Genomic DNA, 14,013 nt, shown 5'->3' with positions numbered 1-14,013 from the left:
TGTCCTAAAAATTCTGCAGTGTCAGCTTTAAATTTCTAGCCATTTTCAATTAAAATTATTTTGTTTCCTTTTGTAAATGATTAACGTCTAGCCCATTTTCTATTTATATCAGCCTAGATACAAACCAGCATGGTTATTGTTCGACCTGCCAGTTGAGTTTTAAGTGTTCAATATTATCTAGTAATCTCTCCCAAGGTTTACACCTCCCCCCAAAATGAAAAAAAAAATTCCAATAATAATAAAGTTTATACCTGTCTGTGAATATACTAAAAACCACTGAATCCGTGGTTTTTACTATATTCGCAGAGAGGTATAATCACCACAATCAATTTTAGAACATTTGAATCATCCCCCCAAAGACATCTTGTACGCACTAGCAGCCACTCCTATTCTCTCTCTTTATAGATTTGTCTATTCTGGATGTTCCGTAGAAATGGAATCATACAATATGTGGTCTTTTGTGACTGGCTTCTTTCATTTAGTTCATTTTCACGAATCATCCATATTGCAGCATGTGCATATATGAAGTATTGATCAAACATTTTGTCAAGTTTTTAATTGGCTTTCCTCTAACCTTATATTATAAGAGTTCCTCATACATTTTGGATACTGTCTCTTTTCGAGTATATTTTCTTCTGGTTTGTGGCTTTTGTGTTATGTAAGTTTTGACCCTTTGAATAACTGTCACCTCCAAGGCTGTGACTTGTTGTAAGCCTGTTGGCAATAGGCTGGAATTATTTCTTTGCCCAGTAACTTAGCTTCAGTAGTCGAAAAAAAAGAGGTGCTGAATTTTTGTCCTTTAAAAAATTATTTTATTCAGGCCAAAAATTGATTTTAAAAGCAGTTAAAATACTCCTAATCAAATTAGATTAATAAGAACCCATAACTAAAAGCTACTTTAATAGCCTAATGGAACACTCATTTAGTCATGAAAGTCATTGGATATTTTTATTTCCTGTTTTCAGCTTGGTTAGAACATAAAAGTTGTTCCTCACCTGTTACACTTATTAATGAGAAATCTACAAGTGATCATTTATCACCTTCACAAAAGACTCTATCTCTGGCAAATGAAGTGCCAGATCTGTGTTTTTCTGATGAGCGTGTCTCTGCTAAAAGACCAAGAAAAGAAGAAAAACCAAAGAAAGACTTAGAAGTAGCTTATGGAATAATCCAAAATAAAGAAAATGAAGATAATTTGGAACTTGACTGCACAGTGCCAGAATCATCTTCCTCTTTAAAAATTGAAAAAGCATCTTTTTTTAAACATGTTAAAAAGCGGGAGAATAACTTGGACCTTTTGAATGACTTTATTATGCTGCGGAATAAGACTCCAAAGACTGAGGTCACAGACAGTGATGGAAAAGATGGTGGGTAATTTAGTAATATTTTGGTGTAGATATGATAGTTTCAAGGACTAAATGTACAATTTATTATAGAAGGTAAAGAAATAAAGCTCTTTCAGAGAGATTATGTCAAAGAAGATGTTATTGATTCATGATACTGTGTAGGGAAATAGATATGAAATATAGATAGATGTAGATAAGTATTTTCTAAAAATTTAAAAGTGCATTTGAACTTACAAGAAAAGCCACTATTTGTAAAAACTCACTTTCTACAACTTGGCCATATAGATTTATAGTATTTCAACTTTTGCTGATCATTCTGCCATTCTTTTTTCTCTTTTAGCTCACTTTTCTATCTCAGTATTTAATATATATGTTTTAACCTGTATTTAAGAACATTTTGCCCATCTGATTGCTTATTTTTCTTTTGAACTTTACCAAAGAGATTCTGTTTGAGTTATAACTATTTTACATTCATTGCTTATAAACCTATCAAAGATAGTATAATATATCATATCATTTCACTTCTGATATAAAAGAAATTCTAGAATTCTAATATTCTAGAATGTTTGATATAGGTTACCCAGATGAAATAAGTACAAAAATACTCATTTGCGAGAGTTAGCATATACTTAGGTCTTACTGTCCTATATCCTATTAAGGTACACAAGATCTTGCCCCTGAATCAACTACGAAATAAGAAGTAAAATACATACCAAAAATTACTTTGAGCGTCCAATGAACTTGCTAACTAAACTCCAGAATTGGGCAGAGTTATCCATCCATCCCAGACTACACTGTACTAGGTCAGGGTTCCCCATGGTGGGGCAGCTGATTGGGACAGATTTATGACAGAAAAGCAGAAAAGAATGCTTATTCTTTGTGGGTGGAATGATATGACAGCCTTTTATAGCTCTATTTAAAGTTATATTTTATTGGTCAGTGCATTTTCACAATGAAAAATTTGACAAAAATGCAGAAAGGAGTTTAAAGTTCTCAGAATTTTGTGACCTTTTATGTTTATATATTTGCCATAAATTTCTTTTTATGTAATAGTTTTATATACATTGTAACTTACCTTACAGGTGACAATTCTGTATGTAACTGAGCTTTTTCTAACAATTTGTACCATAATTCAGAGCATAATTTCTACATGAAAGAATGAGCAAATATATGGAATCATCTTATGAATGTGATATATAACTAGGAATTTTTTTTAAAGATTTGTTGTTTTTAGGTTTGTGAATATTTTTAGATTCTAATCATATTTGGACCAAAAAAAATAAAAAAAGGAAACCACTCCAAAATTAGAAATAACATCCTTTTCTGATTGTTACACTTTTGATATAATAAGGTATATTAGCAACAGAAAATGAGAGAAAGCAAGAGAAAGGAGAAAAAGATAAAAAGAATGATTTCTTATTTAAAAAAAAAACAGCCATTAATTAAACAAAGGAATATTAATGTTAGGTGGGACTGCTTCTCTTTTTCCTCAATTAGAATTATGTTTCTGTAAAAAAATAAAAGAATTACGCTTCTGGCCTCTTTGCCCCTTAATGCATTCTTCCCAGGGGAGTTAAAATGAATTATCTGTATTGTAAATTTGAAAAAGAATAAATTGGGCATAAGCTTGCAGGAATGAGCTACCCATAAGTAAATGGCCTTCTCCTCGGCTTCTCTATATCACGGATCTTTCCCAAACAGCTCCGCAACTATGCAGAATCCTAGCCCAGTACAGTATAGTCTGGAGCTGAGTAAGTTACCCTGCCTAATTCTGGTATTTAATTAATAAGCTTATTTGACTCTCAAACTAAGCTCCTTTCTCCACCTTAGCTTTTATTAATAACAAAGGTAATATTTTGGTACATAGTTTACTTCTTATTTTATAGTTGATTCAGAGCAGGAAAGAATGGTACAACTTATTAGGCCCCCTCAAAAACTTCAATAATTAGTATTATTTAATCATAGTTATTTTAATTATTTATAGTTAATTAAAAATGTACTCAAAAATAATAACAATCTGGTTTAGGGTATTTATTTTTTTTACTGTGTTTATAAAACTTACGTTAAAATGTTTTAAGATGGTAATGTGTTTCTAAAATCATCTTGTAATCATTATTAATGGCAGTATTGCTATCTAGTTTATATAACTCTAATTTTAAATAAATTACATATACATTTTAATCCTCTATAATGCTTACAAAAGAAGGAAGAAAATTACATTTGTTGAAACTCTGTGCCAGGCACTAAATCACGTATTGGAGGTAAATATGATACTGTCGCTGACCTTGAGAAGCTTACAGTGTAATAGAGTAGGCCGGGCATGCAGATAATTTCAATACAATGTGGTCAGTGCCAGGAAAGTATTCACATTGTGCTGAGGAAACAAAAATGAGAAGCATTTTACTGGCCTGAAAGTAGACTGGGCAGTTATAAGGGTTCTTACAGAAAATGCCTGAGAGCTAAAGGGTAAATAGGAAGAAATACCTTTATTAACACAGGATGGAGGGAGTTCCCATTTGTGTGGCTCAGTGGAAATGAATCTAACTAGTATCCATGAGGATGCGGGTTTGATCCCTGACCTTGCTCAGTGGGTTGGGGATCCGGCATTGCTGTGAGTTGTGGTGTAGGTCACAAGACGTGGCTCAGATCACACGTTGCTGTGGCTGTGGCGTAGGCCAGCAGCTGCAGCTCCGATTAGACCCCTAGCCTGGGAATTTCCACGTGCCATGGGTGCAACCCTAAAAAGCAAAAGGAAAAAAAAAAAAGAAAGAAAACAAAGGATGGAGACAGATAGGGCCTGGGGCATAGGAAAGAATTTGTAGCAGAAGGAAGGGTATATGCAGTCACAGAGAAATGAAGTAGAGCAGCGTCAGGAATCATCCTTGGTGTTTAGAACATGCTGTAACAATATTCAAAGTAGATATATTAATCCACATTTTACATATGAGGAAACTGAGGCTAGTGTCAGAAGTGGGACTGAAACACTGATCTGATGTCAAAGTTCCTTTTTTTCTTTTTTGTCTTTTTGCCATTTCTTGGGCCGCTATCGCAGCATATGGAGGTTCCCAGGCTAGGGGTCTAATTAGGCCGGCCTAAGCCACAGCAACACAGGATCCGAGCCTCATCTGCAACCTACACCACAGCTCACGGCAACGCTGGATCCTCAACCCACTGAGCAAGGCCAGGGATTGAACCCGCAACCTCATGGTTCCTAGTCGGATTCGTTAACCACTGTGCCACAACGGGAACTCCCTCAAAGTTCTTTATTACTAGTCTGCTTCCTACCCAGCAACATGTTAAGTTCATTGACCTAAATAGCTGTTCAATTTAATACTGATGCACTTCAAAAAACTTTTAACAATTATAATCGTACTTGTAAGAAAGCATTTTAATCAACACCAAGTTTTCCTGAACAATGCAAAATTAATGTTCCTAATAGAACTTCAAGATAAAGAGGAACATCCTTTGACTCTCCAAGAAGACAGTCCTATTGTTTGTACTAACAAAATTCTGGAGAAAACAGATCAGGAGTGGAAAGCAGATGATGTCATTGAAATTCAAGCATCAGGTATGCAATATGCTTTTTAAATGAATTCAAATTAGGTAAATTTGAAAGCCCTTTCCTAGGTATCTAGGATATACCTCATTTTTCATATAATTTTCTTCACTTGTTTTAGATATTTCTTCATTCCATTCCTACTTTCAAGTTATTTCCAAACCTGGAATGCCTCATTCACTGCCTCTGCCCCTCCCCACTGCCCTATTCCAGTCCATTAGGTGTTATTTGCTCCTTCATTTAAACTGCTGCTTCCTTACATTCATCAGACAAGAGCAAACTGCAACTCCTCAGACTCAGACTCTTCTGCCCAGTCTGGAAAAATGAACTGCTAGTGGCCGTGCTCTCTGCTCTCTTACCCACTACCGGTGTGATGTAAACAAGTTACTATTGATTCCTATATTGCTTAAAATTATTTTATTTGTTCTGCTATAAAGAAAAAATATTCTTTGACTCTCTAAAGAACAACCTGCTTGACATCATCATGCTCATTGTTAAAATCCATAAGGAAATGTGACATTAGTCCTTGAATATCATTTCATTCTTTTGGTTAAATTTTATTTATGACCTTTAGATGATAATGCAAATCTTTAAATATCGATATTCTAGTGGAAACTAGAAACAAGTTGTCATTGTTATAAATGTGTTCAGCTTAAGTTTGTAAGCTAATAGTGGAGGGAAAAGAAAAAAGTTGATTCTCTTTATATGGCTCCTCATACTTACCCTGATGAATTACTAACTAAATAAATCCTTTCTAATAAATAGGATGGCCATAAAATTATACTAATTCTACGGAGGGATAATTTGGGTTTTTTACTAACTTGTTTAGAATAACTGTCCTAAAATAAGCCGCTATACAATCTCATGAATAGAGTTCAGGTTTGCATGAAGAAAACGAAGAAATATGTATAATTGGCTTGTCAAAAAGAGGATACCAGCCTTATAAAAACACTGCCTTTAGTTCTTTTGTTTTTGCAGATAGCCAATGCCAAGCATACTGCCTCCTAGAAGCAGCAGCTTCTCCTATCTTAAAAAAACTTGTATGCTTCTGTACTCTCCCTGATGCTAATTGGAAATTTGCCACTGTCATTTTTGACCAAACAAGGTTCCTCTTAAAAGAACAAGAAAAAATAATAAGTGATGCTATTTACCAAGGTGAGTGCAAATAAAAGTCACATTATTTAGAAGTTCCCGTTGTGGCTCAGTGGGTTAAGAACCCAATATAGTATCCGTGAAGATTCTGGTTCTATTCCCATCATTGCTGCAAACTGAGACATAGGTCACAGATGTGGCTCAGATCCTGTGTTGCCATGGCTGTGGCATAGGCCTGCACCTGCAGCTCCAGTTCTACCTCTGGCCTGGGTGCTTCCATATGCTGCAGGCTATAAAAAGCTATAAAAAGAAAACAAGAAAAAAATAGTCACATTATTTAAGAGGATATTAATTTATGGATTATTGTATTAAATTACTGAAAATAAACATAGAAAATGCAGAAGTTGGGGTTCCCATTGTGGTTCAGCAATTTGTGAACCCAACTAGCATCCATGAGGATGTGGGTTCAATCCCTGGCCTTGCTCATTGGGTTAAGGATCCGGCATTGCTGTGAGCTGTGGTGTAGGTCGCAGACATAGTTCTAATCCTGCGTTGCTGTGGCTGTGGTATAGGCTGGTGGCTTCAGCTTTGATTGAACCCCTAGCCTGGGAACCTCCATTTGCTAGTCATGGATGGAGGCATAACTGTAATTCAGCATATGGCACCCACAAACCAATGCTGGAGGATCAGCTAAGCAAGGAAAAAAGACAAGAAATACAGGCAGCTCTTGCTTTTTATGTTTGCTTTATGTCACTTTGATTTTTATGAAAGGCCTACATTAGTATCTGTTTTCACTAACTGAGAGAAATCAAAACAGATTTTCATTTTTATGAAAAAAGTAGTTGGTTCTTCATTTTACTCTGTTTCAGCTCACAAAAAGTTTCACAGGTACACTTTGTTTTCAGATAGTAGGGGAAACCTGTATGATCTGGCATTGCTTCTCAGTCAAGCTATATATATATATATTATTTGGCGGACTCCTATTGCAGAAACCAGATTAAGTCTATTATTTTCAGCATCTGAACCACTTTGTTCCCTTCCAAGAGGAGGTAGGGTGTATCGAAAAGTAAATATTAAAGTCAGTCCTGGACTTTTTCTTCTGGCTAAGATGGAGTAACAGGGATTGGATTTACCCTCCTTCCAGAAATAGCAACAAACAAACAAAAGGACAAAAAATAAATGAAACCAGTTTTGAAAACCCCAGAATCAGTCAGTGAAGCAAGGTGATTCCTGAGAGACAGGAAACAAGTGAAGTGAGCCCCTACCATTGCTCTAGCTGATTGCCTTGAAAGAATTGCCAGAGGCAGAGCCCAGTGGACAATCTGAGCTGAAGAAACAGAGCTAAGAATCCAGGGAAACTAAGACAGCTAGGGTTCAAAGGACTAGACTATTAGCAGAGAGCTTCACACGCATTATTCCGGAAATCTGTAGTGATTTTCCCTCAAGTATTCAGCAGAGTACTGATCAGAGTAGATGTGAGGAAACTACCTGAGGTTGGGGAAACAAACCATCTGAAAGGATTAGAGGGAATAGTATTCTACATTCACACAGGGGCAGGAAATAATGCCTGTCTCCACCAGCCAGACTAGAAAAAGTCATAATTTGGGGCATATTGATTACAGTACTTAGAGAAGTCTTGCCTCAGTAGTGAGGAATAATTATACCTAGATTTAGCACTGTTCTGGATCTGCCTTAAAAAATTATAAAAGCAAGACCCAAAGGATCAAATTATTTCCAAGGAACGTAACTGCATCCCAGAACAAAGCTTATGAGGATTTATATGCATACAAAAATATCTAGCACGAACAAGGTGAAATTCACAATGTTTGACATCTGATCAAAGATTATCAAGCATAACAAGAGGCAGAAAGACAAAACCCATTAGGAGAATAATCGATCAAAACAAACTCAGAACTGAAAAAACTGTCAGCATTATCAGAGAGGGACACTGAAACTTATTATGACTGTATTCCATACGTTCAGTAAACTAGAGACATAAAAAAAGATGCAATTGTACTTCTGGAGATTAAACTACAATGCATGAGATGAAAAATGCACTGGATGGAGTTATTGGCAGATTAAATATTGCAGAAGAAAAGTTTGGCTAACTTGAAAGCATAGCAATAGAAACTATCTAAAATAAAGCCCAGGTAGGTAAAAGAATAAAAAAGAAAGAAAAGAGCATCAGTGTGCTGTGAAACAGCTTCCAATAGCATACATACTAGCATTAGAATTCTCAAAGGAGAGGCAAAAATGGGGTAAACAAAAAATATTTGAAGAAATAATGACTGAAAGTTTTCCAAATTTGGTGAAAAGTATAAACTGACAAATCTAAGAAACTCAATGAACCCTGAGCACGAGAAGCATCATAAAGCTACACCTAGGCATGTTATAATCAAATTGCTCAAAGCCAGTAATAAAGAGAAAATTGTAGGAGCAATCAGAGGAAAAAAATACATGCTGCAGAAAAAGCAATGACAAGGATGACATCAGATTTCTTGTCAAGAATAGTGCAAGTGAAAAACAGTGGAGCAACATCTTTAAGACTCTGAAAGAAAAAATCGTCAACCTATTTTTCTAGACTAGGCAAAAATATATTACAAAAACAAAAGTGAAATAGGGATGTTTTAAGACATACAAAAGCTGAAGGAATTCATCAGTTGTAGACCTGCACTATAGGAAATATTGAAGGAATATTCGCCGAAAAATGAGAAAAATGGTACCAAATCTGTTTCCCTGCTCTCTTTCCTTCCTGGTCATGATTGACTTGTTTCTATGAGTCTTTCCAGGAGCTGGATGTATTACCTATAACTGGTTCTCCTGTTGCTTCTTGATTCTCAGTGACCACTGATTATTCGCTTTTGATATTCATTGATTTTATATCAATAGTTTCAAATTTCTTAGCAGAACTTTTTTTGGCCACCCGTGGCATATGGAAGTTCCTGGGCCAAGGAAAGAATCCCAGCCACAGCTGCAACCTATGCCGGATCCTTTTAACTCACTGTGCCAGGCCAGGGATCAAACCCATGCTGCCACAGAGACACTGCTGGGTCCTTAACCTGATGCGCCGTGATGGGAACTCCTGAAATTCTTTATTCAAATAAATATTTAATGGCATCCCAACATATAAAACAAAAAAGTAGGGCTTCTCTGGTTAAATTGGGCCTAGAAGCCCGTCTTTTTGGCCCTACTCTTGCACGCAGTAAAATCTAACCCATCATCTTCAATAAACTCTGAAACTCCACGGAACATATCAGTTAGATAATCAGCCTGTCCCTATGAGTACCTCTCTTGTTTGAGTCATATCTTTGGGCAAATATTCCCAGATGTCCACCTCCAGTTCAAGTATTGCTTTATGATATGATCCTCCACCTTTATCTAAATCAGTTGGCAAGTTATGCGTTTAATGTTCTTTTGGTTCATAACTGGGAATCATTGACCTTTTCCCCACAAAGAGTAGAAATAATTGAACAGTCTTTGGAAGCAGCAAGAGTACAAGCTCTAAGGTTAGCTGTCTGGGTTGGAATGCCAGCTTCACCATTTATTCACAAATTGACCTTGGGCAGTTACTTAATCTCGTTAAGACCATTTTCTCATTCATGAGATGAAGATAATAATAAATTTGTCTGATAGGATTATTGTTATAGATTCCAGCTTATATACAGCCTGGCACATAGTAAGCACTCAGTAATAAATGTGAGCTATTATTATTAAGCGTTCTGATATATATTCTAAAATTCTAATATATATCCTGTTTTTACATATATTTTTGTTTACCTAGGTAAAAATGATGAAAGAGAAATGATATTCAAGGATGCTGCCCTCTTACATCTTTTGGTAACAGTTAGAGATGTTCTTTTAACATGTAGCTTGGACACAGCATTGGGTTGGTGTGAAAAATTTTTATTTCCCCTTTTCTTCCTATTGAAATATTTCATTTGAAATAATGTTTACTTTTCTAATTTCCTTTTTACTTTTTCTAATTACTAATGGACTGATTCCTAATGGCCTTATATTTGATTGTATGATTGTTATCACGCATTGCTTTTTAATGTAAGATGACTCATTTTAGGTCCTCATTGAATATTTGCAGCTTTGCTAGATGAAATATAGCTAAATTTTTAGTAGTAGAATCTTTTGCAATTTCTTTTCGTTTTTTTGGTTTTTTTTTTCCTTTTTAAGGCCACACCCGTAGCATATGGAGGTTCCCAGGCTAGGGGTCCAATCAAAGCTGTAGCCACCGGCCTACACCAGAGCCACAGCAACGTGGGGTCCAAGCCATGTCTGCAACCTACACTACAGCTCATGGCAATGCTGGACCCTTAACCCACTGAGTGAGGCCAGGGATTGAACCCTCATCTTCATGGATGCTAGTTGGGTTCACTAACCACTGAGCCATGATGGGAACTCCTGCAATTTCTTTTTTAGTTGTGCATGTAAATTAGGGTATGAATTAAAAATCAAAACAATTTTGAATGTATTGAAAATTTTTTTAATTTTGGGAAAAATTTTAAATTATTAAAGTATCTGTCTTACTACATTACTGCTTTAGGCCCCTTATTGCAGAATTATTTAGACTTCTATAGTAATGGTACATTGATAGGATTATGCTTTATAATTTAAAGTTTCTAGAACCCATTTAAAATATAAAGTGAAAATAATTTTTCTCTGACCTATGACCCAGATGTTTTCTCTTATCTCTGACCACCAGACAAATGTTATTTCTCTAATCCAAGGTTTTGATAAAGATTGGCAGCAGTGAGTTACAATTATACTCCCTCTGCATCACTGGGAGTTATAATCCTTGGCCATTTATTATATTAGTATTATCTGGCCAGGTGTTGTAACTAAGTTATAGCTGCTTTTAGAAAGCCCAACATGATGCTTTCCCTTTCTTTTCTAATTAAAGTGTTCGAGTGTTGATGCTGGATCAAATTGTCTTATCTCCAGTTCCAGACCAGTAAGGATTGGAGGCTATAGTCCTAGTGTACAGTACTCAGAACTAGTTTAATGTTGTGTTGTCGCATGGCCTTCTGTTTGTCACCTGTCTTCATTATACTTTTTGGCTTCCATAGAAGATTGTCAATCCTACCAACCAGACTATTAAAGCATAGTAGTGAGGCTGAATATCAGAATCTAGAATATCTGGGCTCCTGGGGAAAGTACAGTATGCTTCACTCTTGCACAGTACTTATCAATACCTTGAATTAGAGGGATAATAATATTTATGGAGGATTGCTTGTAGTGTATTCAACTTTAAGTACTCTTCATTTTACAGTAGTGTTAAGTGAGACCATTGGGAGCTATATACTTAAACTGAATTGTTTTCGTTCCTCAAAGAAATGCATTTGCTAAATCATACTTTGGCATTACTATTTGGCTACCTTGAAGAATACTTATAAAAGTAAAATCCTTGCTGGAAAACGTAACTTCTTAAGCCCTAGGTCTCAGGGCATAGTGAATAACCTCGCTTGGACATTTTTTTGTGGAAGGGTTTTTCACTCCTCTAAACCCCTGGAAATCAAAGAGCAAATTAGGTTGTCTTCCTTTCTTTCTTTGTGAATAGTGGCAGAGGAAGAAAGGTCCATAGGGGTCTGGCTGCCTTCCCTGGACCCAGAATTCTGTATTTTCTCCCAGCATCCAGTTTGCTTCCTCTCCCAAGTTAGCAAGGTAACAAGTTTTAAGGTTAAAGGCATAGAGTTTCACTTCTGGGCTTTAACCCAGAAATAAATTCAGTATTGTGTCATGGGAACTGTAGTGGATGGAGATACATAGTAATGGGATAAAGGATGGTGACTGTTACCCTTTCAAGCTGAATTATTTTTAAATAAGTAAGCATTTGCCAAGTAAATGAAGTATGAAAGGGTATTGTAGGCAGAATTAAAAGCCCAGAAGAATGACTCAGTGGGTGTGTTGCAAACAGTTCCATGTGGCTAAATTGAAGAGTACAAGGAGGAAAACAATGAGAGCTAAGCCTGAAGACGTAAGAAAGAGCCAAATCATGAAAAGCCTTTTAAGCTACACAAAAGAAGTCCGTCCCTGTTCTGTAAATGATAGGGAACCATGAAACAGGCAAGCTATTGGATCAGGTTTGTCTTTCAGAAAGTTACATCTAATGGCAGTATGAAGAAGCAGTGGGAAGTTTGGAGATAAGGAAGCAGAAAGAACATAAGTCAGTCTCTAAATTGCCCATCATTCTAGTTGTATTAATATAATATAGAATCAAGGTGCACACAAGATAAAAATATGTACATGAGCATAAAAAAGGTTGATTACTGATTTCAGGATACATACACATGTGCCCCTCAATAAATTACAAAGAAGAGGAATAATAAAGATTTATGATAATATCTAAGACAAGTAGAAACTATACAGAAAAGTTATAAAGTTTTCTCTGCCAAGAAATTTTTTTAAACAGTTACCAAAAATACCTTGGGGAAAGTAAAGCAAAATTATAAAATTATTTGAAAAAAAATATTTATTTGGTAGATTTTAAATGCCGTATTTTCAGTCTTACTATTGTCCATTTCATGTGTCTTGGATTGAGCCAAGTCTGTTAGATACTGCTAGGAGTTTCTATTCTTTCTTGCATCTCCTATCATTTCTATGTTTTGTTTTTGCTGTTGTTTTGGATGCAGGAATATAAATAATGACTATCTTCATTGTGTTTTATAGAACTTAACATTATAAATATCTTTCTTTGTCTCCTTTAAATATCGTTGGTCTAAATTGAGACTCTACACTTATAGAACTAGCATGTAAGTGTTTAGGAAGAAGACAAAAACATTTAACAAACCAGAAGGCAGGAAAGGATGGGAAATATTCAGAGACTATGTAGAATAGGTCCGGTTATATTAGCATTATGTGGCTTAAGAGACATTTGGTATATATTTCTCAGCTTCACTTAATTTTAAGGTTTTTGTTAGTTGATATCTTTAATCAAAATCAGAAAAGTAGTTCTCGTTGCGGCTCAGTGGTAATGAACCCAACTAGTAACCTTTAGGATGTGGGTTTGATCCCTGGCCCTGCTCAGTGAATGCGGCCTTGCCATAAGCTGTGGTGTAGGCTGCAGACGCCGCTTGGATCTGGTGTTGCTATGGCTGCTGTGTTGGCCAGCAGCTGCAGCTGCAGCTGCAGCTCCGATTTGACCCCTAGCCTAGAAACTTCCATACACTGTAGGTGCGGCCGTAAAAAGACCAAAAATAAAAAATAAAAATAAAAAGATCAGAAAAGTAGTGAAGGAAAACTTAACTGCCTCTGCTTTGACTTTTATTTCCTTTTAGGTTTTACCATGGCGTTTCTAAAAGAATAAAAAGACACGCTTTTCTCTTTTTTCCTACTTTTTTTTTTTAAACAGGATATTTGTCAAATGCAAAAGATATCTACAAAAGCATTTTAGGCTCCTATTTGGATGACATTTGGCGACAACTGGAGATTGTACGGTTTATTAGGGAAAAAAAGCCTGATACCAACTACAGGTTACAAGAATTGCAAAGTCAGATACTAAATTGGATGCAAAGTGAACAGCAAATTAAGGTTAGTACTGAAATAAAGCAGATAACAACAATCAGCTTAAATAAGAATTGGATAGAAGATAAAATTTTGTATTTAACTTGAAATTATGAAATAGTTTTTATTTCAGTATACTATTTGGTCCTTTGAGAAGTTTTCACCTTAAGTAAGTTAACAGGACAGAATCAGACCCAGAGAAAGTATCATTTGTATCATTATTCATATGTCTTGAGTTTTAAAAATACTTTAATTTTATTATACACAGTGTTCTATGGATTAGTCCTTCAAATCTCAAAAATTTTGTATTCTACTTAAAAGTTCATGAACATATACCCACAATAAAACTATAATAATTAATTTTTAGATATTGAGCCAGAATCTGATACAATTCTTTTTTTAAAAAAGCAGTTCATTCATTCCTTGGATTATATTGGAAATTTTTGCCCACTCTCCCTCAAGCATTGAAAGAAGTTTGCATGGGAGTTCTCTTGTAGTATAGTGGGTTAA

At 35.6% G+C, this 14,013-nt stretch overlaps 1 protein-coding gene across 9 annotated transcripts in view; it reads left to right on the top strand.

Moving 5' to 3' along the window:
* The window catches only part of SHOC1 (shortage in chiasmata 1), a 96,535-nt gene that overhangs the window by 34,585 nt on the left and 47,937 nt on the right, over nucleotides 1–14,013 (top strand). For all 9 annotated transcript variants that reach the window (XM_084991954.1, XM_084991941.1, XM_084991962.1 and 6 more), the window contains 5 exons: nucleotides 966–1,367; nucleotides 4,786–4,914; nucleotides 5,881–6,057; nucleotides 9,776–9,880; nucleotides 13,352–13,530. In XM_084991954.1, the coding sequence (XP_084848080.1) occupies nucleotides 966–1,367; nucleotides 4,786–4,914; nucleotides 5,881–6,057; nucleotides 9,776–9,880; nucleotides 13,352–13,530 (992 nt within the window). The remainder of the gene's footprint in view (nucleotides 1–965; nucleotides 1,368–4,785; nucleotides 4,915–5,880; nucleotides 6,058–9,775; nucleotides 9,881–13,351; nucleotides 13,531–14,013) is intronic.

The sequence above is a fragment of the Sus scrofa genome, chromosome 1, assembly GCF_054392235.1.
Source record: "Sus scrofa isolate SSC_HxYL_T2T_F1_AM1 chromosome 1, Sscrofa_HxYL_maternal_Yorkshire_Landrace_v2.0, whole genome shotgun sequence".
NCBI classification, from domain to species: domain Eukaryota; kingdom Metazoa; phylum Chordata; class Mammalia; order Artiodactyla; family Suidae; genus Sus; species Sus scrofa.
This window is presented reverse-complemented; position numbering and strand designations above follow the sequence as displayed.